This window comes from Grosmannia clavigera, assembly GCF_000143105.1.
Source record: "Grosmannia clavigera kw1407 unplaced genomic scaffold GCSC_179, whole genome shotgun sequence".
NCBI classification, from domain to species: Eukaryota; Fungi; Ascomycota; class Sordariomycetes; order Ophiostomatales; family Ophiostomataceae; genus Leptographium; species Leptographium clavigerum.
Genome location: NW_014040759.1, coordinates 465,440 through 482,312, shown reverse-complemented (window position 1 = coordinate 482,312; position 16,873 = coordinate 465,440). Strand labels below are relative to the sequence as shown.

The 16,873-nt window shown below is 61.2% G+C and overlaps 4 protein-coding genes across 4 annotated transcripts; 2 read left to right on the top strand and 2 right to left on the bottom strand.

Annotated features, from left to right (window-relative positions):
- Positions 1 to 326: 326 nt before the first annotated feature.
- On the top strand, positions 327 to 4,121 carry CMQ_132 (zinc metalloprotease; the record flags this gene model as incomplete). The annotated part of the gene is made up of 4 exons (XM_014313754.1): positions 327 to 497; positions 601 to 683; positions 786 to 3,828; positions 3,885 to 4,121. 4 exons carry the CDS (start codon positions 327 to 329, stop codon positions 4,119 to 4,121), a joined length of 3,534 nt encoding a protein of 1,177 aa, XP_014169229.1.
- A 315-nt stretch (positions 4,122 to 4,436) lies between these two features.
- Positions 4,437 to 5,906, bottom strand: CMQ_65 (ornithine decarboxylase; the record flags this gene model as incomplete). Its single annotated transcript, XM_014314004.1, has 2 exons — positions 4,437 to 5,557; positions 5,624 to 5,906. The coding sequence occupies 2 exons, from the start codon at positions 5,904 to 5,906 to the stop codon at positions 4,437 to 4,439; spliced, it is 1,404 nt and encodes a 467-aa protein (XP_014169479.1).
- Positions 5,907 to 7,887: 1,981 nt separating this feature from the next.
- On the bottom strand, positions 7,888 to 10,902 carry CMQ_136 (pitrilysin family metalloprotease; the record flags this gene model as incomplete). The annotated part of the gene is made up of 1 exon (XM_014313758.1): positions 7,888 to 10,902. One exon carries the CDS (start codon positions 10,900 to 10,902, stop codon positions 7,888 to 7,890), a length of 3,015 nt encoding a protein of 1,004 aa, XP_014169233.1.
- Positions 10,903 to 12,039: 1,137 nt separating this feature from the next.
- Positions 12,040 to 16,842, top strand: CMQ_195 (neurite-outgrowth-promoting-like protein; the record flags this gene model as incomplete). Its single annotated transcript, XM_014313817.1, has 7 exons — positions 12,040 to 12,331; positions 12,452 to 12,723; positions 12,794 to 12,942; positions 12,997 to 13,240; positions 13,314 to 13,928; positions 15,503 to 16,430; positions 16,529 to 16,842. 7 exons carry the CDS (start codon positions 12,040 to 12,042, stop codon positions 16,840 to 16,842), a joined length of 2,814 nt encoding a protein of 937 aa, XP_014169292.1.
- Between the last annotated feature and the right edge of the window lie 31 nt (positions 16,843 to 16,873).

Sequence of the window (16,873 nt, the reverse complement as noted above, 5' to 3'; positions counted from 1 at the left end):
TGAAAGCAGCCAAGTCACCCTACCTGCACGTGCTCGGCCTCTATTTGATCCTACTGCAGGAACCCGGAACCCGTGACTGTTCAGTCTGCCATCGCGGTCCCGGCTGGGTGAGCTGAATGTGAGTTGTCCACACCAAAACGAGCGACGGTGAACATGAAGGAAACCGAGACGGAGACGACACTGCGCGTACGAGCATGCGTACGAGTACAGGTCGTGCATGTCACAGCACAGTCGCAGCTCTGATTGGGGTCTGCTGAGGCGCGTGCCTGTGGCGTCAGCGGGCACACGGCACGCTGCTTACGGGCTGCAGCCGACGAGCAGCGGCAATGACCCGACTCGACAGGAGATGCGACGGTGCCAATGAAAGTGAAACGGAGGCTAACGTCGACGACCGCAGACACGACGAGAGCCCTGTATCGGTCCTGTGTCCGGGGTGCTGGCACACGGCTCGCTCAAGCGGTTGTCCGTGGCTGCTGTGCTGCAGGCACGATAACGAGGTATGTAAGCAGGTGTGGATGGACGCAGGATGTGCTGCGGCTGTCTCGCCGGTGCTCTATTCGACGGTGGCGGTCAGGCCGGCATGGCATTGTCTGGCCACAGGTGGCCAGCGGCCAGCGACCAACGGCCAGCGACCAGCGGCCAGCGACCAGCGGCCAGGCCCTCCCAGGCTTCCAGCTGCACACGTCAGATGAGGTGGCGGTACCGGAAACTGGCCTGCGTCATAAATGAGCCGTCCTCGCGCTTCCCCACCCGCTTTTGATGGTTTTGTTGTTGACCAGCGCCAGACCGCAAGTCCGTTTCGTGGCGACCCTGTCTCAGACAGCATCCGATCCCAAGAGCAAGATGGCGCCTGCCAGCCATTTCCGCGAAATCCAGAGCTTCGAGACGAGCTATGCACCTACCAAGATCACCCAGTATGTCTCGCAGCGCAGCGGGATGCACGTCGTCGTGGCCAACCGCAAGGGGCCCAAGATCAACGGCTACTTCACCCTGGCCACCGAGATCTTTGACGACTCGGGCGCGCCGCACACGCTGGAGCACCTCGTCTTCATGGGCTCGCGCAGCTACCAGTACAAGGGCCTGCTGGACAAGCTGGCCTCGCGGGCCTACTCGGGCACCAACGCCTGGACGGCCGTCGACCACACCGCCTACACGCTCGAGACGGCCGGCTGGGATGGCTTCGCCCAGATCCTGCCCGTGTACCTGGAGCACCTGATCCTGCCGACCATCACGGATGACGCCTGCATCACCGAGGTTCACCACATCAACGGCAAGGGCAACGATGCCGGTGTGGTCTACTCGGAGATGCAGGGGCTGCAGTCGAGCAGCGCCGAGCTGATGGACATCCGCGCCCGCCGCCTGCTCTACCCCGAGACCGTCGGGTTCCGCTACGAGACCGGCGGCATGGTCGAGGCGCTGCGCGTTCTCACGGCGGACCGCATCCGTCAGTTCCACAAGGCCATGTACCAGCCGCGCAATCTGGCCGTCATCGTTGTCGGCGAGGTCGACCAGGCGGCCCTGATCAGCATCCTGGATCGGTTCGAGGACAGCATCCAGGACAGCATCCCGCCGCTGGACTCGCCCTTCCAACGGCCGTGGATCGACTCGGCGCAGCCGCCGGCGCTCGAGAAGACGGTCGTCGACACGGTCGAGTTCCCGGAGGACGACGAGTCCATGGGCGAGGTCATGGTCGGCTACTTTGGACCCAACTGCAACGACGTGGTGGCGACATCGGCGCTAAACGTGCTGCTGGCATACCTCTGCGGCTCGTCCGCGTCGGTGCTGGAGAACGTGATTGTGGAGAAGGAGGAGCTGGCCAGCTCGATCAGCTATTTGTGGGAGTCGCGGCCGAACTGCCTGATCTGGTTCCAGCCAACGGGCGTGGCGACGGAGAAGCTCGAGTTTGTGGAGCAGCGCCTGATCTCGCTGCTCAAGGAGGTGGCCGACAAGCCGCTCGACGTGCCGTACCTGCGCGAGTGCATCAGCCGGGAGAGGCGACAGGTCAACTCGCAGGCCGAGAGCTCCGAGAGCTTCTACTCGACCAACATCATCACGGACTTTCTCTTTGGCGAGCGCGACGGCTCGACGCTGGCCGACCTGAAGGACTTGCGCGAGTACGACGTGCTCGAGAGCTGGAGCGAGGAGCAGTGGCGGGCGTTCCTGAAGAAGTGGATCGCAGACGCCCACCACGTGTCGATCTTGGGCAAGCCGTCCAAGGCGCTGGCGAAGAAGCTCAAGACAGCCGAGAAGGAGCGGCTGGCGAAGAGACGCAAGGAGCTGGGTCCTGAGGGCCTGAAGAAGCTGGAGGAACGGTTGGACGAGGCAAAGAAGAACAATGACATGCCGATCCCAGAAGCGGTGATCGACAAGTGGGAGGTGCCAGGGACGGAGTCGATTCACTTCATCGAGTCGCAGACAGCACGCGCCGGCAAGGCGAGAAGCCTCGGCGTGCTGGACAACGCGGCACAGAAGACGATCGACGCGGCGGTGCCAGGCAAGACGCCACTGTTCCTGCAGTTCGAGGACGTGCCATCCAACTTTGTGCGGATCGTGGTGCACGTCAGCGCGGCCGGAGTGCCGACACGGCTGAAGCCGCTGCTCTCGCTGCTCAGCGACCAGTTCTTCAACAGCCCGGTGATGCGGGACGGGCAGCGAATCGAGTTTGAGGACGTGGTCAAGGAGCTGGAAAAGGACACGATCAGCTACGTGTTCAAATCGGGCGGGGGGCTGGGCGACGCCGAGAGCATTGTGCTGCAATTCCAGGTGGAGCCGCACAAGTACACCGCGATCATCCGGTGGCTGCGGACGCTGATGTTCGACTCCGTCTTTGATCCACAGCGACTGAGGGCAGGCGTGGCCAAGGCGCTGGCAGACATCCCAGAGAACAAGCGGTCCGGTCGGCTGATGGCGTCGGAGGTAGAGCTGGCGATCCACACGGTGGCAGACTCGTGTCCGGCAGCGAAGCGGACGCTGGTGCGGGCAGTGTACCTGCGCCGGATCAAGAAGCTGCTACAGACGGAGCCGGAGACGGTAGTGGGCTGGTTTGAGGAGCTGCGACGGGCGCTGTTTGCGTTCCGGAACATGCGGGTGCTCGTGACGGCAGACGTGGGCAAGCTGGAGGCGGGAGCATCGGCGCCGGCCGTGGCCGCCTGGGATGTGCTGACAGACGGGATGGAGGTTTTGGCGGACGAGATGGTGCCGATCGTGGCACCGTACTCGCGAGCGAGCGCGGAGGGCCGACAGCCGGGCGGCGTGGGGGCCTTGATCCTGCCGATGACGACGCTGGACTCATCGTACAGCATCTCGACGACGACGGGACTGCGGTCGTTTGCGGACGCGCGACTGCCGGCCGTCCTGGTGGCTCTGGGCTACCTGGAAGCAGTAGAGGGGCCGCTCTGGAACGCGGTGCGCGGCAACGGGCTGGCCTACGGCACGAGCTTCAGCCGGGAAGTCGACGGCGGGTATCTGCAGTTCCGCGTGTACCGGTCGCCGGACGCGAGCAAGGCGGTGGCGGCAGCACGCGATGCCGTCGAGGCGCTGGCTGACGGCCGCCAGCCGCTGGACAAGCACCTGGTGCAGGGAGCCGTCAGCGGCATCGTCATGGGCCTCGCGGACGAGCAGGCGACCATGGGCCTGGCCGCTCAGCAAAACTACGTGACGGGCGTCGTGCGCGGCCTGGACGCCGGCTGGAGCGCCCGGGTCATGCGGGCGGCTGCCCGCGACGTCACCCACGACATGATCCGCGAGGTGCTGCGCGATCTCGTCCTGCCTGTCTTCCGGCCGGGCTCCAGCAATGTGGTGGTGACGTGTGCGCCCTTGTTGCAAGAGGTGAGTGGGAGTGGTGTGCGTGGAGATGTGTCTTTGGGTGGAAGCTGACCGAACAGCCTATTCAAAACGCGTTCAAGGACATGGGCTACAAGACCGAGGTCAAGAAGCTGTCGGACTTTTACGACGACTACGGCTTGGCCGGCGACGACGACGACAAGGAGGACGAGGATGAGGACGATGAGGAAGACGAGGAAGAAGATGAGGACGGTGAGGAAGACGACGACGATGACGACGACGACGACGACGACGACGACGACAGCGACGACGTGGACATGACCGACGAAGATCTCTAGGGCGGCTAAACGCAAGGACAAAAAGGACCAGTCAGACGGACAGACACGCAGACTTACAGTCGAGCTACGTTACATATACAACTGACCATTACCATATCCACGCTAGCAGACATGCAAGACTTGCCAGTGATCACAGCACCACACCAAGACTTCCAGTGAGGACCAATCTCTGCTATCACAGAGGCTTTTTGTCTCTATTCATATCTAAGCTAGGGCTCTCTCGGCAGAAGCTGCTCGAGACAGAACGAAAGTAACAGTTCCATCTGAGAGGGAAAGATAGAGGCATCCCAATCCAAGCCGCATCGAAGAAAAAGGTCACGTGCTATGCATCCCAATCAGAGCACGCGCACCCGGCTCACTGCACACATAGATGATCTCGTGGTTGTCCGAGAAGCCGTTGAAGCGCGTGGCCGAGCAGCGCGTATACGCACCCATGTCTTCAAAGTACAGCCAGTCGCCCACGTCGAGCGTGTGGCCAAACCGGATGCTCTCCGTGATCCGGTCAATTCCGTCACACGTCGGACCCCAGATGGAATACTCCAGGCCGCTCGTGGGCGCTACCGCATTCGCCGTCTCGCTGTCGTACAGAAACCGCGATCCCGTCTGCAGCACCTTGGCCTCGGGATGCTGGTGGTCGAACATGATGCTGCTAAAGTTGCCGTACAGACCGTCGTTGACGTACAGCATATACGTCGGGTCCGCCGGCGCGACAATGCCGTCCACTGCATCCTCCCGCTGCTGCTGCTGCGGCGGGTTCTCAACCGTGCGCCGGGCGATGACATTGCAGGCAATGGTAAAGGCCGACGACACAAAGTAGCGGCCGGGTTCGGCAATGATGGACACGCCGCGGTGGGCAGGGAAGTACTCATCCAGCGCATTGCGCAGCACCTCGGCCATGGCCTCAAAGGTGGCGTCGCTGCAAAAGCCACCGCCAACATCGAGCGTCTTGAGGCTGTAGCCGTACTCGGCCGCCTGAAGAAAGACCGAGTGGGCGTCCTGGACGGCCTTGAGGAAGGCGCTCGGGTCTGACGCACCAGAGCCGACGTGAAAGGACACGCCGACAACGTTGAGCCCGAGCTCACGGGCCAGGGCCAGCAGGCTGTCGGTGGTGTCGAGCGAGGCGCCGAACTTGAGGCTGAGACGGCACAGCGACGAGCTGTCGTCGGTGAGGATGCGCAGGAAGAGCTCGGCGTCGGGAAACAACCTGGCAATCTTGCGGAGCTCGTCGGCGTTGTCAAAGGTCATCTGGCGGACGCCGTGGGCGGCGACGTAGCGGACATACGAGTTCGTCTTACAGGGCTGCGCATAGATGATGCGCGACGGGTCCACGCCCATGTTGAGCACCTGCTCGATCTCGGCCTTGGAGGCGCAGTCGAACCCGTTGCCGAGCCCGGCCAGGAGCTGGAGCACCTTGGGATCGGGGTTGCACTTGACGGCTGTGCATCCTCATGTCAGCACGCAGCCAAGCTTTTTCTCTGTTATGCACAGTGGCAGGAACTGACCATAGAAGGGCCTGACGCGGGGAAGATTCATCTTCCAGCGGAGCTGCTGGCGGTAGACCTCGCCGAGGTCGGCGACGAAAAAGGTGTCCTCGTCGCCAGGCTCACAGAATTCATGGTCAATGGTCTCCACGCGGTGGCGGAGAGCATTGCCAATCAGTTGCTTGGCAGTAGACTGGCACTGCGTTGCGCCATGATGAAAGCTCTTCTTGAGGAAGCCAACGTTACTATTATGATTAAATGTAACGGGGGCGACACGATCGAAGATGGCTGTTGCCATAACCATATCCAAGGACAGGCAGAAGAGCGAAGGGAGCAGGAGTTGCTGGTGTTGGGCGAGGAGAACTAGCGAATCGTTCTCAAAGAGCTTTGTTTGTGATTCCACAGCCGGCAAGGGCAAATGAGGTTCTGAGCTGCACGACTGACGGCGTATTATGGTGGGCGAAAGATATAGCAGACAGAACCTGAATCGGTCTGACGAGGCCTCCTCGACTCTTCCTCGGCGAGAGGAAGAACCGCAGAACTCGTCCTATGCGGCAGCTGGTTGGGCACGTAAACCGGGGGAGGTGGTGAGAATAGGGGGTGATTGTGCAAGCACGGATCGAAGGAAGGCGAGTGTGTGGTATGCGGCTTAGCAGAGGGCGTGAGGTCGGGGGAGAGCAGGAGGAGGTATGGAGTTGAGGGTGTGGAAGTTTTGGCGATTGCCGGAATTTTGGAGTGCGAAGAAGTAGATGGCCGTGGAAGCCGTAGTGGGTAAGCTGGAGCTTGCTGTTTGTGTTAGCGGGATGGCGGAGAAAAGAGGGACGGACAAAAGGGCGGAAGAGAGATTAGATGTAGGAGTTAGGAGAGTGAAAAGAGGAAAGAAAAAGAGGAAAAAAAGATGGAAAACAAGAAAAAATCGGTATGCGACGCGGTTTGCGCGCCCTGGCCAAAGGCGATGGACGGAAAGCGATTGAAGAGGAACAGAGCAACCTACTTTAGTCTTTTCGAGCGCAAATGATGGCCGAGAAGGATGGCAGATACGATGAGTTGGGAGAAAAGAGCAGAAGTGAGAAAGGCGAGATGGATGCTAGAAAGAAAATGGAAGACAGGCAGCGACTACATGGGAAAAAGACCAAACCCTGTTGTGGGAGGTGGGGTTGGGGGTTTTTCCCATTGTAAGCGTGCTGATAACGTAACGGGGGCGCACTAGTGCTCCGTACGAGCATTGTCACCGCACCTGGGGGAAGGAGCCAACGGGAGCGCGGCAAAAAGAAAAGAAATAAAATTTAGGTAAAGGGAAAAAGCGCTGACAGAGTGGGGCGAATCGGCGATGCAGCTTTCCATGGAGGCAGAAGAGGGAAGACGGCCAGGACGAAAATTTCGTAAGAGTGGGCCGGCTCGCCCGAGTCGAGCTCGTTGACCGCAATTTGACCTGTCTGATTGCGCTATGGACAAGAGGGCGAATAGGGAGACCGGAAGCACGGGTGGGTAGCATTTCGTCTGGGAACACCTGTCGAGCGTCGAGAGGCAGTGCAAGACGTCTTTGCGGCAGTTTTTCTTGTGCACATCTCGATGCGAGTGACGGACTACGAGTACGGAGCAGCACGGAGTAGAGGGGGACCGATGTGGGGAGGTTCCTCGGATATATCTGATAATATGCGTACGAGGTAGTCTAGAAGCGGCTTCTGCACGGCCTGGCCCACCAGCCGGTAGGAGGACGGGTGCAGAAAGCCGATTGCACAGGACCTTGCATGGACAGTGGTGTCTGCTGGTTGGTGCTCTGGCGGTCTGGCCTTTGGGCGCGGGATGGCCATCTGACACAGTCGCAAGACAGCAACTCGGGTGACGGGCCGGACACGAGACAAGAAGCAAACGAGTACGAGCAGGAGACGGGACGGAAAGGGAAGATAATTATGTTATGTATCCGGTGCGTTAGTCCAACACTCCAAAGCTGAGGAAAATGCCGGTTCTGAAAGACTGGACGGCCCGTCTCCTCGGTTTGAGCGGTTGGGCTCACCCCAGGGGAGACGATGGGCCATGATTTCTTCTTGCGCATTTAGTGGTCTCGAAGCCATTGAGGTGGCAGTAAGACGTATCATATCCGAGCGCGGGAGGGAGGAGGAGAGGAGAGGAGGAGAAAGGGGGAAGTAGGAGACAAGAAAGAGACAAGAGAAACAACGATAGACACAACACCGGTCCAGAGGGTATCATCAGCTTTTCTTCTTTCGTGATGCTGTTATACAGAGTGTGGTGAGTGATATATACATGGAGAGGCAGTGTGAGTTCTAGGCCTCCCCTGCCTGCACGGCCTGCACGGCCTGCATCTCCTCGACGGCCCAGCCGGTCTCGGCCGAGGCCCAGTCCTGCGGCGGTCCGAGGAAGGCGGTGCGGTCGGCGCCGTGGGCGAGCTCGTCGACGAGGAAGCGCTGGGCGGCGGCACGCACGTCGTCGGGGCCGACGTCGAGCAGCTGTTCACGGCGGGCCTGACGCATGGTGTCGGTGATGCCGTACAGAAACCGGCCCATGCCCTCTTCGTTGACCGATCGGGGCGCGTCGACGGATTGGAAGACGGACAGCTTGGCTTCCTCGAGGTCACGTGATGTCCACGTCCGCTCGGCCGCCCATCGTCCAGCGTTGCGCATCGTCGCCAGGCTGCCGGCCGGGTTCGGGTCGCGGTACGAGTAGAACCCGAAGACGCCCTCGAGCGGCTGCGCATACGCGCCGCCGCCGTAGGCACCGCCCTTCTCGCGGATCTCGTGGTGCAGGTGCTTGTGCGTCAGCAGCTGCGCCAGCACCTGCAGGGCAGCGCCCTCGGTGGCCGTGTAGGCGACGGTCGGCAGCACGAGCGCCCCATACGAGACCTGATAGGGGAGGGGAAAGAAGGAGGAGGAGGGTGTGGAAGGAGAAGAGGCAGCCGAGAGCGACGAGGCCGAATCAGGGGCTGTCGGCAAAGTCGACAAAAAGTCGCCCAAGGCGGTCTCGTTGGTCCGTGCGCTTTCGGCGCCGCACGTGACCGCAACGCGTAGATGTCCGCCAGCCGGGCCGCCCGACCGCAGGGCAATCTGCTGGATGGCCTTGAGGCGGGCGAGCACGTCGGCGAGCTGGCCAGGGCGGTCAGGGCGAGCAGCGAGGGCGCCGACGAGACGGACCTGTTCGAGGCCGCTGACCTGCTCGCGCAGACGGGCCGCGGGTGTGAGGCCAGCCTCGGCGCGACGGCGCGCAAACGCGTGGCCGGACGAGGCGATGTCGTTGACGACGCCGTCGGCGGCGGCCTGCAGCAGCTGGCGTACCTGCTGCTCGGCGGCGGCGCTGTCAAAGTCGGTCTCGAGCACGAGGGCGCGCAACAGAGCCAGCATGGCCGGCACGTTGCGGTCGAGGGCGGTGCCGCCCAGCACGAGCCCTTCGCGGGCTGTCTGGACGTCACCGGGCAGCGCGGCCGCGTGGTAGCCGACCGAGAGGCCGCCGGTCGTCAGCTTGATGGCGTCCTCGAGCTGCTCGGTCGCCAGGGCCGGCGTGCCCAGCCGCATGACGGCGTCGGCAAACAGCGGCACCAACGGCCGCAGCTCGTCCGGCAGGCCGCGCAGCTCGTTGATCGCTCGCAGGTACGTCAGCCCGTTGGTCGGCGCCTCACACCACTGCACGTCGGCTTGGGCCTGGCGACTGTCCCGCACGACAACGCCGCTGGTCGCACTCTTTTGTCGCGGAATGTCGGTCACGTGCACTGTCGGCAGACAGCTCAGATCTTCGGTGCTGGCTCGTGTCTGCTCGGCCAGCAAGACGGCCTCGCGGGCTACGAGCTGCTCCCGGGCAGCCGCTGCCGTTGCCTGCTCGCTCTCGACCGCCCCGATCTTCACTGCCAGCCGCGCCTCCTCCTCGCGCGCCAGCTCGTCGCCGTACGCAGCCGACGGTGCCATCGTAAACGTCAGCCGGTTCTGGCCCAGAAGATAGCGGTCCATCAGGCCCTCGAGATAGCCACCCTCGGCCAGCCGCGCCTCAAAGGCGGCGATCGTGTCGTTCCACGCCAGCGACGCAAACGGGTCCACGCCCGCAAACCACTGCGGCTTGAGCCGCTGCAGCAGCGACACCCCAAAGTTGGCCGTCTTGTGCTTGAGCCCGAGCTCCAGCTGGTGCAGGTACCCGTCGATCTTGGCCCGCTCAAATCCGCGCGCCCGTACCGCCTGCAAGACTGTGTCGACCGTCTCGCCCACGCGCGCCACGTCCGCTTCTTGCACGCCCGTCAGCCCGACTGAAAAGATGCCGACGGCTCCCGACCCGTCGTAGCCCGTGTTGGCGCTCCAGTCCGTGCCCAGGCCTGACTCGATCAGCCCCCGGTACAGCGGCGAGCCGTAGCCGTCGGTCAGCAGCGCCGCCACCAGCGACAGCGCAAACGACTCGACCACGTCCCCCGTCTCGCCCAGCGTCCACGACACCGACGTCTTGAACTGCCGGTTCGCGTCTGCCAGCGGGTCTGTCGGCCCCGTGACTACCACCGTGCGCGAGCTGTTGCCCGCTGCTCGCAGGTCGATCGGCCGCCGTATTTCGGTGTCACGTGACACCTGTCCAAACACCTGCAGCCGTGCGTCGAGCGCCTGGAGGTGCTCGGCCAGCGGCATGTCGCCGTACGTGAACAGCTTCGCGTTGCTCGGGTGGTAGTGTGCCGCGTGAAAGGCCCGCAGCTGCGCGTGCGTCAGGTCCGTGATCTTGGCCGGGTCGCCGCCCGAATTGTGGATCGCCGGGAAGATGTGGTCCTGGAACCGGATGTAGAACAAGTAACCTGCGTCCGACATCTGGCCTTTCATCTCGTTGTACACCACCCCCTTGAACACCAGCTTTCCGGCCGCGCCGTCCACGCCGTCCTCGGGCCCGATCCGCCAGCCTTCCTGCGCAAAGTCTGTCTCCTTCAGCAGCGGATGCAGCGTTGCGTCCATGTAGACCGACATCAGGTTGCGGTAGTCTTGCGCGTTGGTCGTGGCAAACGGGTAGAACGTGTGGTCCGACGCCGTAAAGGCATTCATAAAATTGGACAACGTCCGCGGCAGCATCTTGAAGAATGGGTCGCGGATCGGATATTGTTCGCTGCCGCAGAGTGTCGTGTGCTCCAGGATGTGCGGCACGCCCGTGTCGTCTGGCGGGTTCGTCCTGAACCCGATCGAGAACACGTTGTTGCTGTCCTCCCGTGCAATGTGCAGGTGCTCTGCCCCCGTCTTGTCGTGCTGCAGCTGCACCGCCGTCAGCTCCAGCTCCGCCACGTGCTTCGTCCGCAACACCGTGAACCCGTGCAGCTTGCCGCCTGCTTCCATCGGCACCTGGGCCAGCGAGGCAAACCGTCGTCGTCCGGCCGCTGCCATCGCCGTCCGCATCGTCGTCCGCATCGTTGCCGGCACCGTCTTCCTGCCTGCGTGTCGCAACATCTTGTCGCTGCTCGTTGAAGTGGGAAGAATCTGCACAGAATTGGCTGCCAGAATCAATTTTTTTTTTTACTAAGATACGTCGGAACGTGGCGGCTGTCCAAGCCATACAAGGTATCCGCTACCTCACCAGCGCAAGTGCTCTACGCAGTATACAAGGTACCCGCTACCTAGCACCCCAGATTCTTCTATGCCACCAGCCCCAGCTGCTATCCCCCTGTGACTGCACCCTGGCAGCGCTTACAGCAGCCCCCCTTCTGGCGCCTGGCGCCTGTAACACACCGGCCGTCTCATCCTGCGCTGCAGCCCGTCCCACGGCTGCACTGTACGCTATTGGTGAATCCTGGCTCCACTCCTCCAGCTCGCCGTCTCAATTGGTCACCCACAGATTAGCAAAAGTATCTTTTCAAGGCTTTGTCTTCCATTTCTGCGATTCGACTTTTTGTCGACACCCTTCGTCTCCAACCGTCCGACTCGTCCAGCCGCCGCCGGCCCTCCTGCTCGATTGTCCTGTCACTCACCCCGGCCTCGATTCAGACCGCCCGCTGCTGCAGCTCGTCCTTCCGTCCCGTCGCCCTTGCCCTCTGCCCTCTGCCCTCAGCCCTCATTTTCCCCTCTTTGTTTCGCCCCGTTTCAATTCTCAACCTCCTCCCATTCCACGGCACAACTTCCTCGCCGCCTCTCCTATCCGCTCCGTCTACCCTCTCTCCACACGCTCGGGCCCGTCCCCACTGTCTCCCCTCTCCGACGGACTTTCCCGTGTCGCTTCCTCGTCGCAGGAACGCGCCGGCGATCTCGAACACGAGGGGAAACAACCCTGCAGCCGGCAAACAGAATCAGTCCTGCCATCTCTCTCCCACCGATGACCACCTCATACACGGGCCTCGACGACATACCCCCGCCACCTTCGCTGCAAACGGCCTGTCTCGTCTAGATTTCTGGATATCGGCAGTCGCTCGTTTCCCTTGTTTCCTACGTCGCTGCTCTCTGACACATCGTCACCGGACTGGGATACGCTCACTCTATCCAATGTCCACGGCCGGTTCGCACACCCGCTCGGCAACAAACGGCGTCATGGCCCACACCCACGATGTGTCCGCCATGACAAATGGCCACGCCCACGACACCCGCCCTGCGCCGCCTCCGCCACCACCCCCGCCGGGCTCGTCCGCCGCACCGGCAGCCCCGGCTCTATCCAAGATGAAGCAGAACAAGAGGCAGCAGAACGTCGCCTCCAACGAGGCGTCCAAGCTAGTCGCCCAGAAGATTGCGCAGCTGGAGCTGGACCAGGCTGGCGAAAAGGACCAGGAGCTGGAGATTGGTGCGTGACCTGAGGACACTCTTTCGCGCTTTTGTCCTTCTTGCTTTTGTCTTTTGCCTTTGCTCTTTCCCCCCTCTTTGCCTTGAAGGTGTCTTTTGGCTCACAAGACGCATGTTCTAGAAAAGGAAGTGCGAAAGGCAAATCGCGAACTGCACAGTCAGACGGCAAAGATGGACTCCTTGCAGAAGATCGACCATCTGTCGAAGCGCTGCACAGATCTGTTGCACGAGATGAAGCGGCTCGAGCGCGAGAGCCAGAAGAACAAGAAGAAGAACGACCAGCTTCAGAAGGAGCGGGACCAGAGCCGGAGCGACCTGAGCAAGACCATCGGCCTGAAGGAGAAGTTGGAGAAGCTCTGCCGCGAGTTGCAAAAGGAAAACAACAAACTCAAGGTTCGATCTGCACGCCCTGTACTCTGTACTCTTGCAACCGGCACGCTGACAGGTTACTTATTCGGAATAGAACGAGAACCGGACCATGAAGGCCAACGAGGTCTCTAATCTGAACTCTTGGGACCAGAAATATGCAACGCTGCTGCAGAAGCTCGACGATCTGCAAGACGAGAAAGACCACCCCAAAAAGCAGGTGGTGGATGTCGAGCTGGACGAGTTGTACGTGTCTTTCCCTCCCCGGTAGTCCTGCGCTTGCTGACCGTATCGGCTCAGGTTTCGGCAGCGATTCAAGTCGCTCATCGAGCAGTACGAGCTGCGCGAACTTCACTTCCACTCGCTCATGCGCACAAAGGAGCTGGAGGTGCAGTATAACATGGCGCGCTTTGAGCGCGAGAAGAAGCGGGCCGAGGCCGAGGTGGCTCTGTCACGGCGGCTGAACGAGCAGGTGCAGACCTTTTCGCGGACAGAGAGTGAGCTGCGGAATCAGCTCAATCTTTACGTGGAGAAGTTCAAGCAGGTAAGCCTTCTTCCATGAGCCGGCTGGTCTTCTGGCCATTGTGGCTGCTCTGCGCCAACCATTGACAGATCAGAAGGAGATGGAGGAGGCGTCCAGCAAGACGAGGAAGCTTGAGAAGGACAACGACGGCATGAAGAGAAAGCACGAGGCGATGAGCCAGAACGTGGTGAAGATGGCGGAGGAGCGGGCGGAAAACGCACGGCTCCTGGACCTCACAAAGAGGCAGCTGGAGAAGCTCAAGTCGATTGTCGTCATGATGCAGCGACAAGAGGCCAAGGTCAGCCAGGGTGCTGCCTGGATCTCTGACTTCCTGGCATCCAACGGCGTCAGCATTGTTCCCAAGAGCATGCTGACGGCCGACGGCCTGATGCTGGCCCGGGAGAGCGACCCGGTCGCGCTGGAGGCGGACAGCGAGGGCGCGGACGCCGAGAGGCAGGTCGAGGCCGAGACGGTCGAGACGGTTGAGACGGCCGAGACGGCTGAGACAGCCGAAGCCGAGGGCGCAGCCAACCATGTGGGAAGAGGACGCCGGCAAGTGGGGGAGACTGGCGGCGACGTGGAGGGAGGAAACGACCTCAGCGATGCAGATGCTGTGTTTGGTGACGACGAGGGGTCACCGAGCGCGATAGAGGACACCGACCAGGCCGATCCGGGGCCACACAAGGACAAGCAGCCGGCACAGAAGCAAGTACAGCCAAAGAAGAAACAGCCACAGAAACAGAGCAAAGCAGCACAACCGCCGTCACCACCACTACCAGCAGCAGCAGCAGCAGCAGCAAGTGGACAATAGAAGACGTCAAGGAGAGGCAGTAATATGGCAGACATAGGAGGGCGCGAGGCTCTCGGACGCGGACTCGACTTGGCCCGTAGGGGATTTCACGGCCACTCGACCGGACCCAGGGACCAAGACGTGATTCTGTTTTGTTTGCCGGGAAATCCTGCTCTCTCGCTCCCCTCTCGCTGCTCTTGCGCTTACTCTTGCTCTTGCTCTCTGGGTTGTCTACTTTGCCAAAGCCGCGTTTTGTCTGTACGCAACGTTCGCGCTATCTCGGAGCCCTGGGCGTGTCTACAGTGTCTTACTCCCCCCTTTTCCCTGGGCAGCTGGGCCTCTCATCTCCTGCTAGTGGTGTTGGGATGTGCATACTCTGCCCATGTGCAAATACAATCATCTGCCGGAGCCTCGTCTCTCGATTTATCCCGTGATCGTTGGAACAGACGTAGCTGTCAGAATGGATCCCACAGCCGCGTTGTGGAGTGGCTTACGCCAGAGACCAGTCATTCCCCATGTCTCTTCCCCCACGAATTGACGGAAGCCGTCCTGCCCTCACCGACTTTTTCCGGCTTTCCCCAACGGCTGTGCCTTGCCCCGTTTCTCAGGCGCAGGAGGGACCAAGTAATGTATCATTTCTGCCATCTGCAATGTCTATGTGGGCGCTGTCTATCGGGTCATGGATGGCTATGGGGGTTCCAATGAGGGCAGCCGTACATCAGCTGCACGAGCTGAAGATGTCGGCAATGCATCTCGACACAAGCCATGGAATGACATGTGCTAGGATCGTTGTTGCTTGCGAGCTCTTGTGTCTTTTCTGGGTGCACGATTGGATTCCATTTGCAAAATCCAGATGCAGGACAGGTTGACGGTAGAGAGTGGCAGGCGTTGTGGATTGAGCCTTGACAAGTACTTTGAGAACATGTGGGGCCAAAACAAGACAGCCTTTATAAGCTATGTTTTGAGAGCAATATTTCAGCGAAGTAGCTCACTGCAACTAATGGGCCTACCTTTCCATCTCTGCAACTCGAGAGTAGCAGAACCTTCGCTTTTTGCATTTCGACTGGCTGGGATTCCTACCCCCTTTTTCTTCGTACCTCATACATTACGACTCTACCCGTTGCGAGAAGTCGCAGCCGTGGTTCGTCGCCCATCGACCTCTACAGCCTTAAGGAGCCGTTTTGGTGCAATGGCAAGACAGCCTTCCTACGCCCGTTGCAGTCCCGTGTTCGAGCCACGGCGCAGGTTGTTTTTTTCTGTCAGATGCGATGTATCTCCTGTATGCCCAAACCCGGCGAATGAGTCATTTGGTACTTACGATCCTTCGAGGTTGGCCTCAGCCAAGTGGCAGGTTGGCCTCAGCAGAACTTACTGTGGGGCATTTCCGGGTATATTAAATCCGCTGTCCGCTGTCTGCTGGCAGCGAACAATCCTTCCTCTCCCAGTTGTCTGCATAGCAAGCCCGAAGACGCACCATGACGACTGATCAGCAGAACCCCAGGCAGAAGGCCTGGTATCTCCGGTCCAGCGTCCCGGTCTTCTTCCCAAGCCATGCAGCCCTGCAGTTGCCCAGCAGCCAGTTCGAAGCCTTTCTGCAGACGGATCTGGCTAGCCGCACGGCCGAATTAGGCAAAGGCCCGACCGTTGAGGCTGCTCCACAGTCGCTGATGGCGGACATCCGCGATGGACTCGATGCAGTCGTCCTCGATGTCAACGACAATCCAAAACCAGCAACAGCAGAGCACCCGTTTGTGCAGGGCCTGCTGTCGGCGACCGAGCCGCAGGCGGTGCCGGACCTGACGAACAAGATGCTGACAGACAACGGCGACGTGGCATTCCGGTCGACGGAGAACGCGCTCGTGGATCTCTTCTCTGAGCTGCAGGAGGCGGTGTCGGGGCCACGGCTGGTCGACCTGCTGGACGCGGCGTGGGCCCAAGACAGCCTGGCGACGCTCAAGATGATCTTCAACGCGCGGTCGATCCACCTGGGCAAGAGCTCGCGCACGACGTTCTACCGCAGTGCCGGCTGGCTGGCACAAAAGCATCCGCTGACGCTGGTGTCGAATCTGCGGTGGCTGAGCCGGCCGGTGATCGAGAAGAAGGTGGAGAAGAAAGAGGCGGTTGTGGTTGAGTCACGTGACGTGGACGAGAGCGACCCTCTGCCTATTGATGTGCGCAACGGTGTGGCCCACGGATACTGGAAGGACCTGCTGAACCTGCTGGCGCTGGCGGCCAAAGGCAAGCTAGGACCTCTGGCGTCGCCGCACGAGATGCTGAACGTGGACGAGCGCACAAACAAGCGGGTGCGTATGGTGAACCAGGCGACGGCCAAGGCGAAGCGGCACGTGACGCGGACGAAACGACACGAGCGGGCAGTCGGGCTGTTCGAGACGGACTCGACGTACCGGGCGCTACACCTGAGTGTAGCGCGGCTATTTACGGAGCAACTGAAGAGCGACCTGGCGGCGCTGCAGGGTGACAGCAAGGCGGCCCAGCAACAGATCTCGCTCTGTGCCAAGTGGGTGCCAAGTGGGCGCCGTCGACCGACCGGTTCCACGACCGACACACGTTTGTGGTGTCATCGATCGCGGAGCTGCTGTACCCGGCGTCTGCCTTTGGCGTGGCATCGTCGGACCGCGCGCTGTACCTGCGCCACGCGCGCGAGGCCTACCGCAAGGACGTGTCGGCGCTGCGGGCACACCTGGACGTGGTGGAGCGACACCTTTCGGCCGGGACGATGGGCGCGATCACGTACAGCCGCATTCCGTCGCTGGCGATGAAGGCGTACGCGGGCGTGTTCGCAGCCAAGGACGAGGCGCGGTTCGACGCGTAGTGGAAAACGTTGGTGCAGCGGATGCGCGACT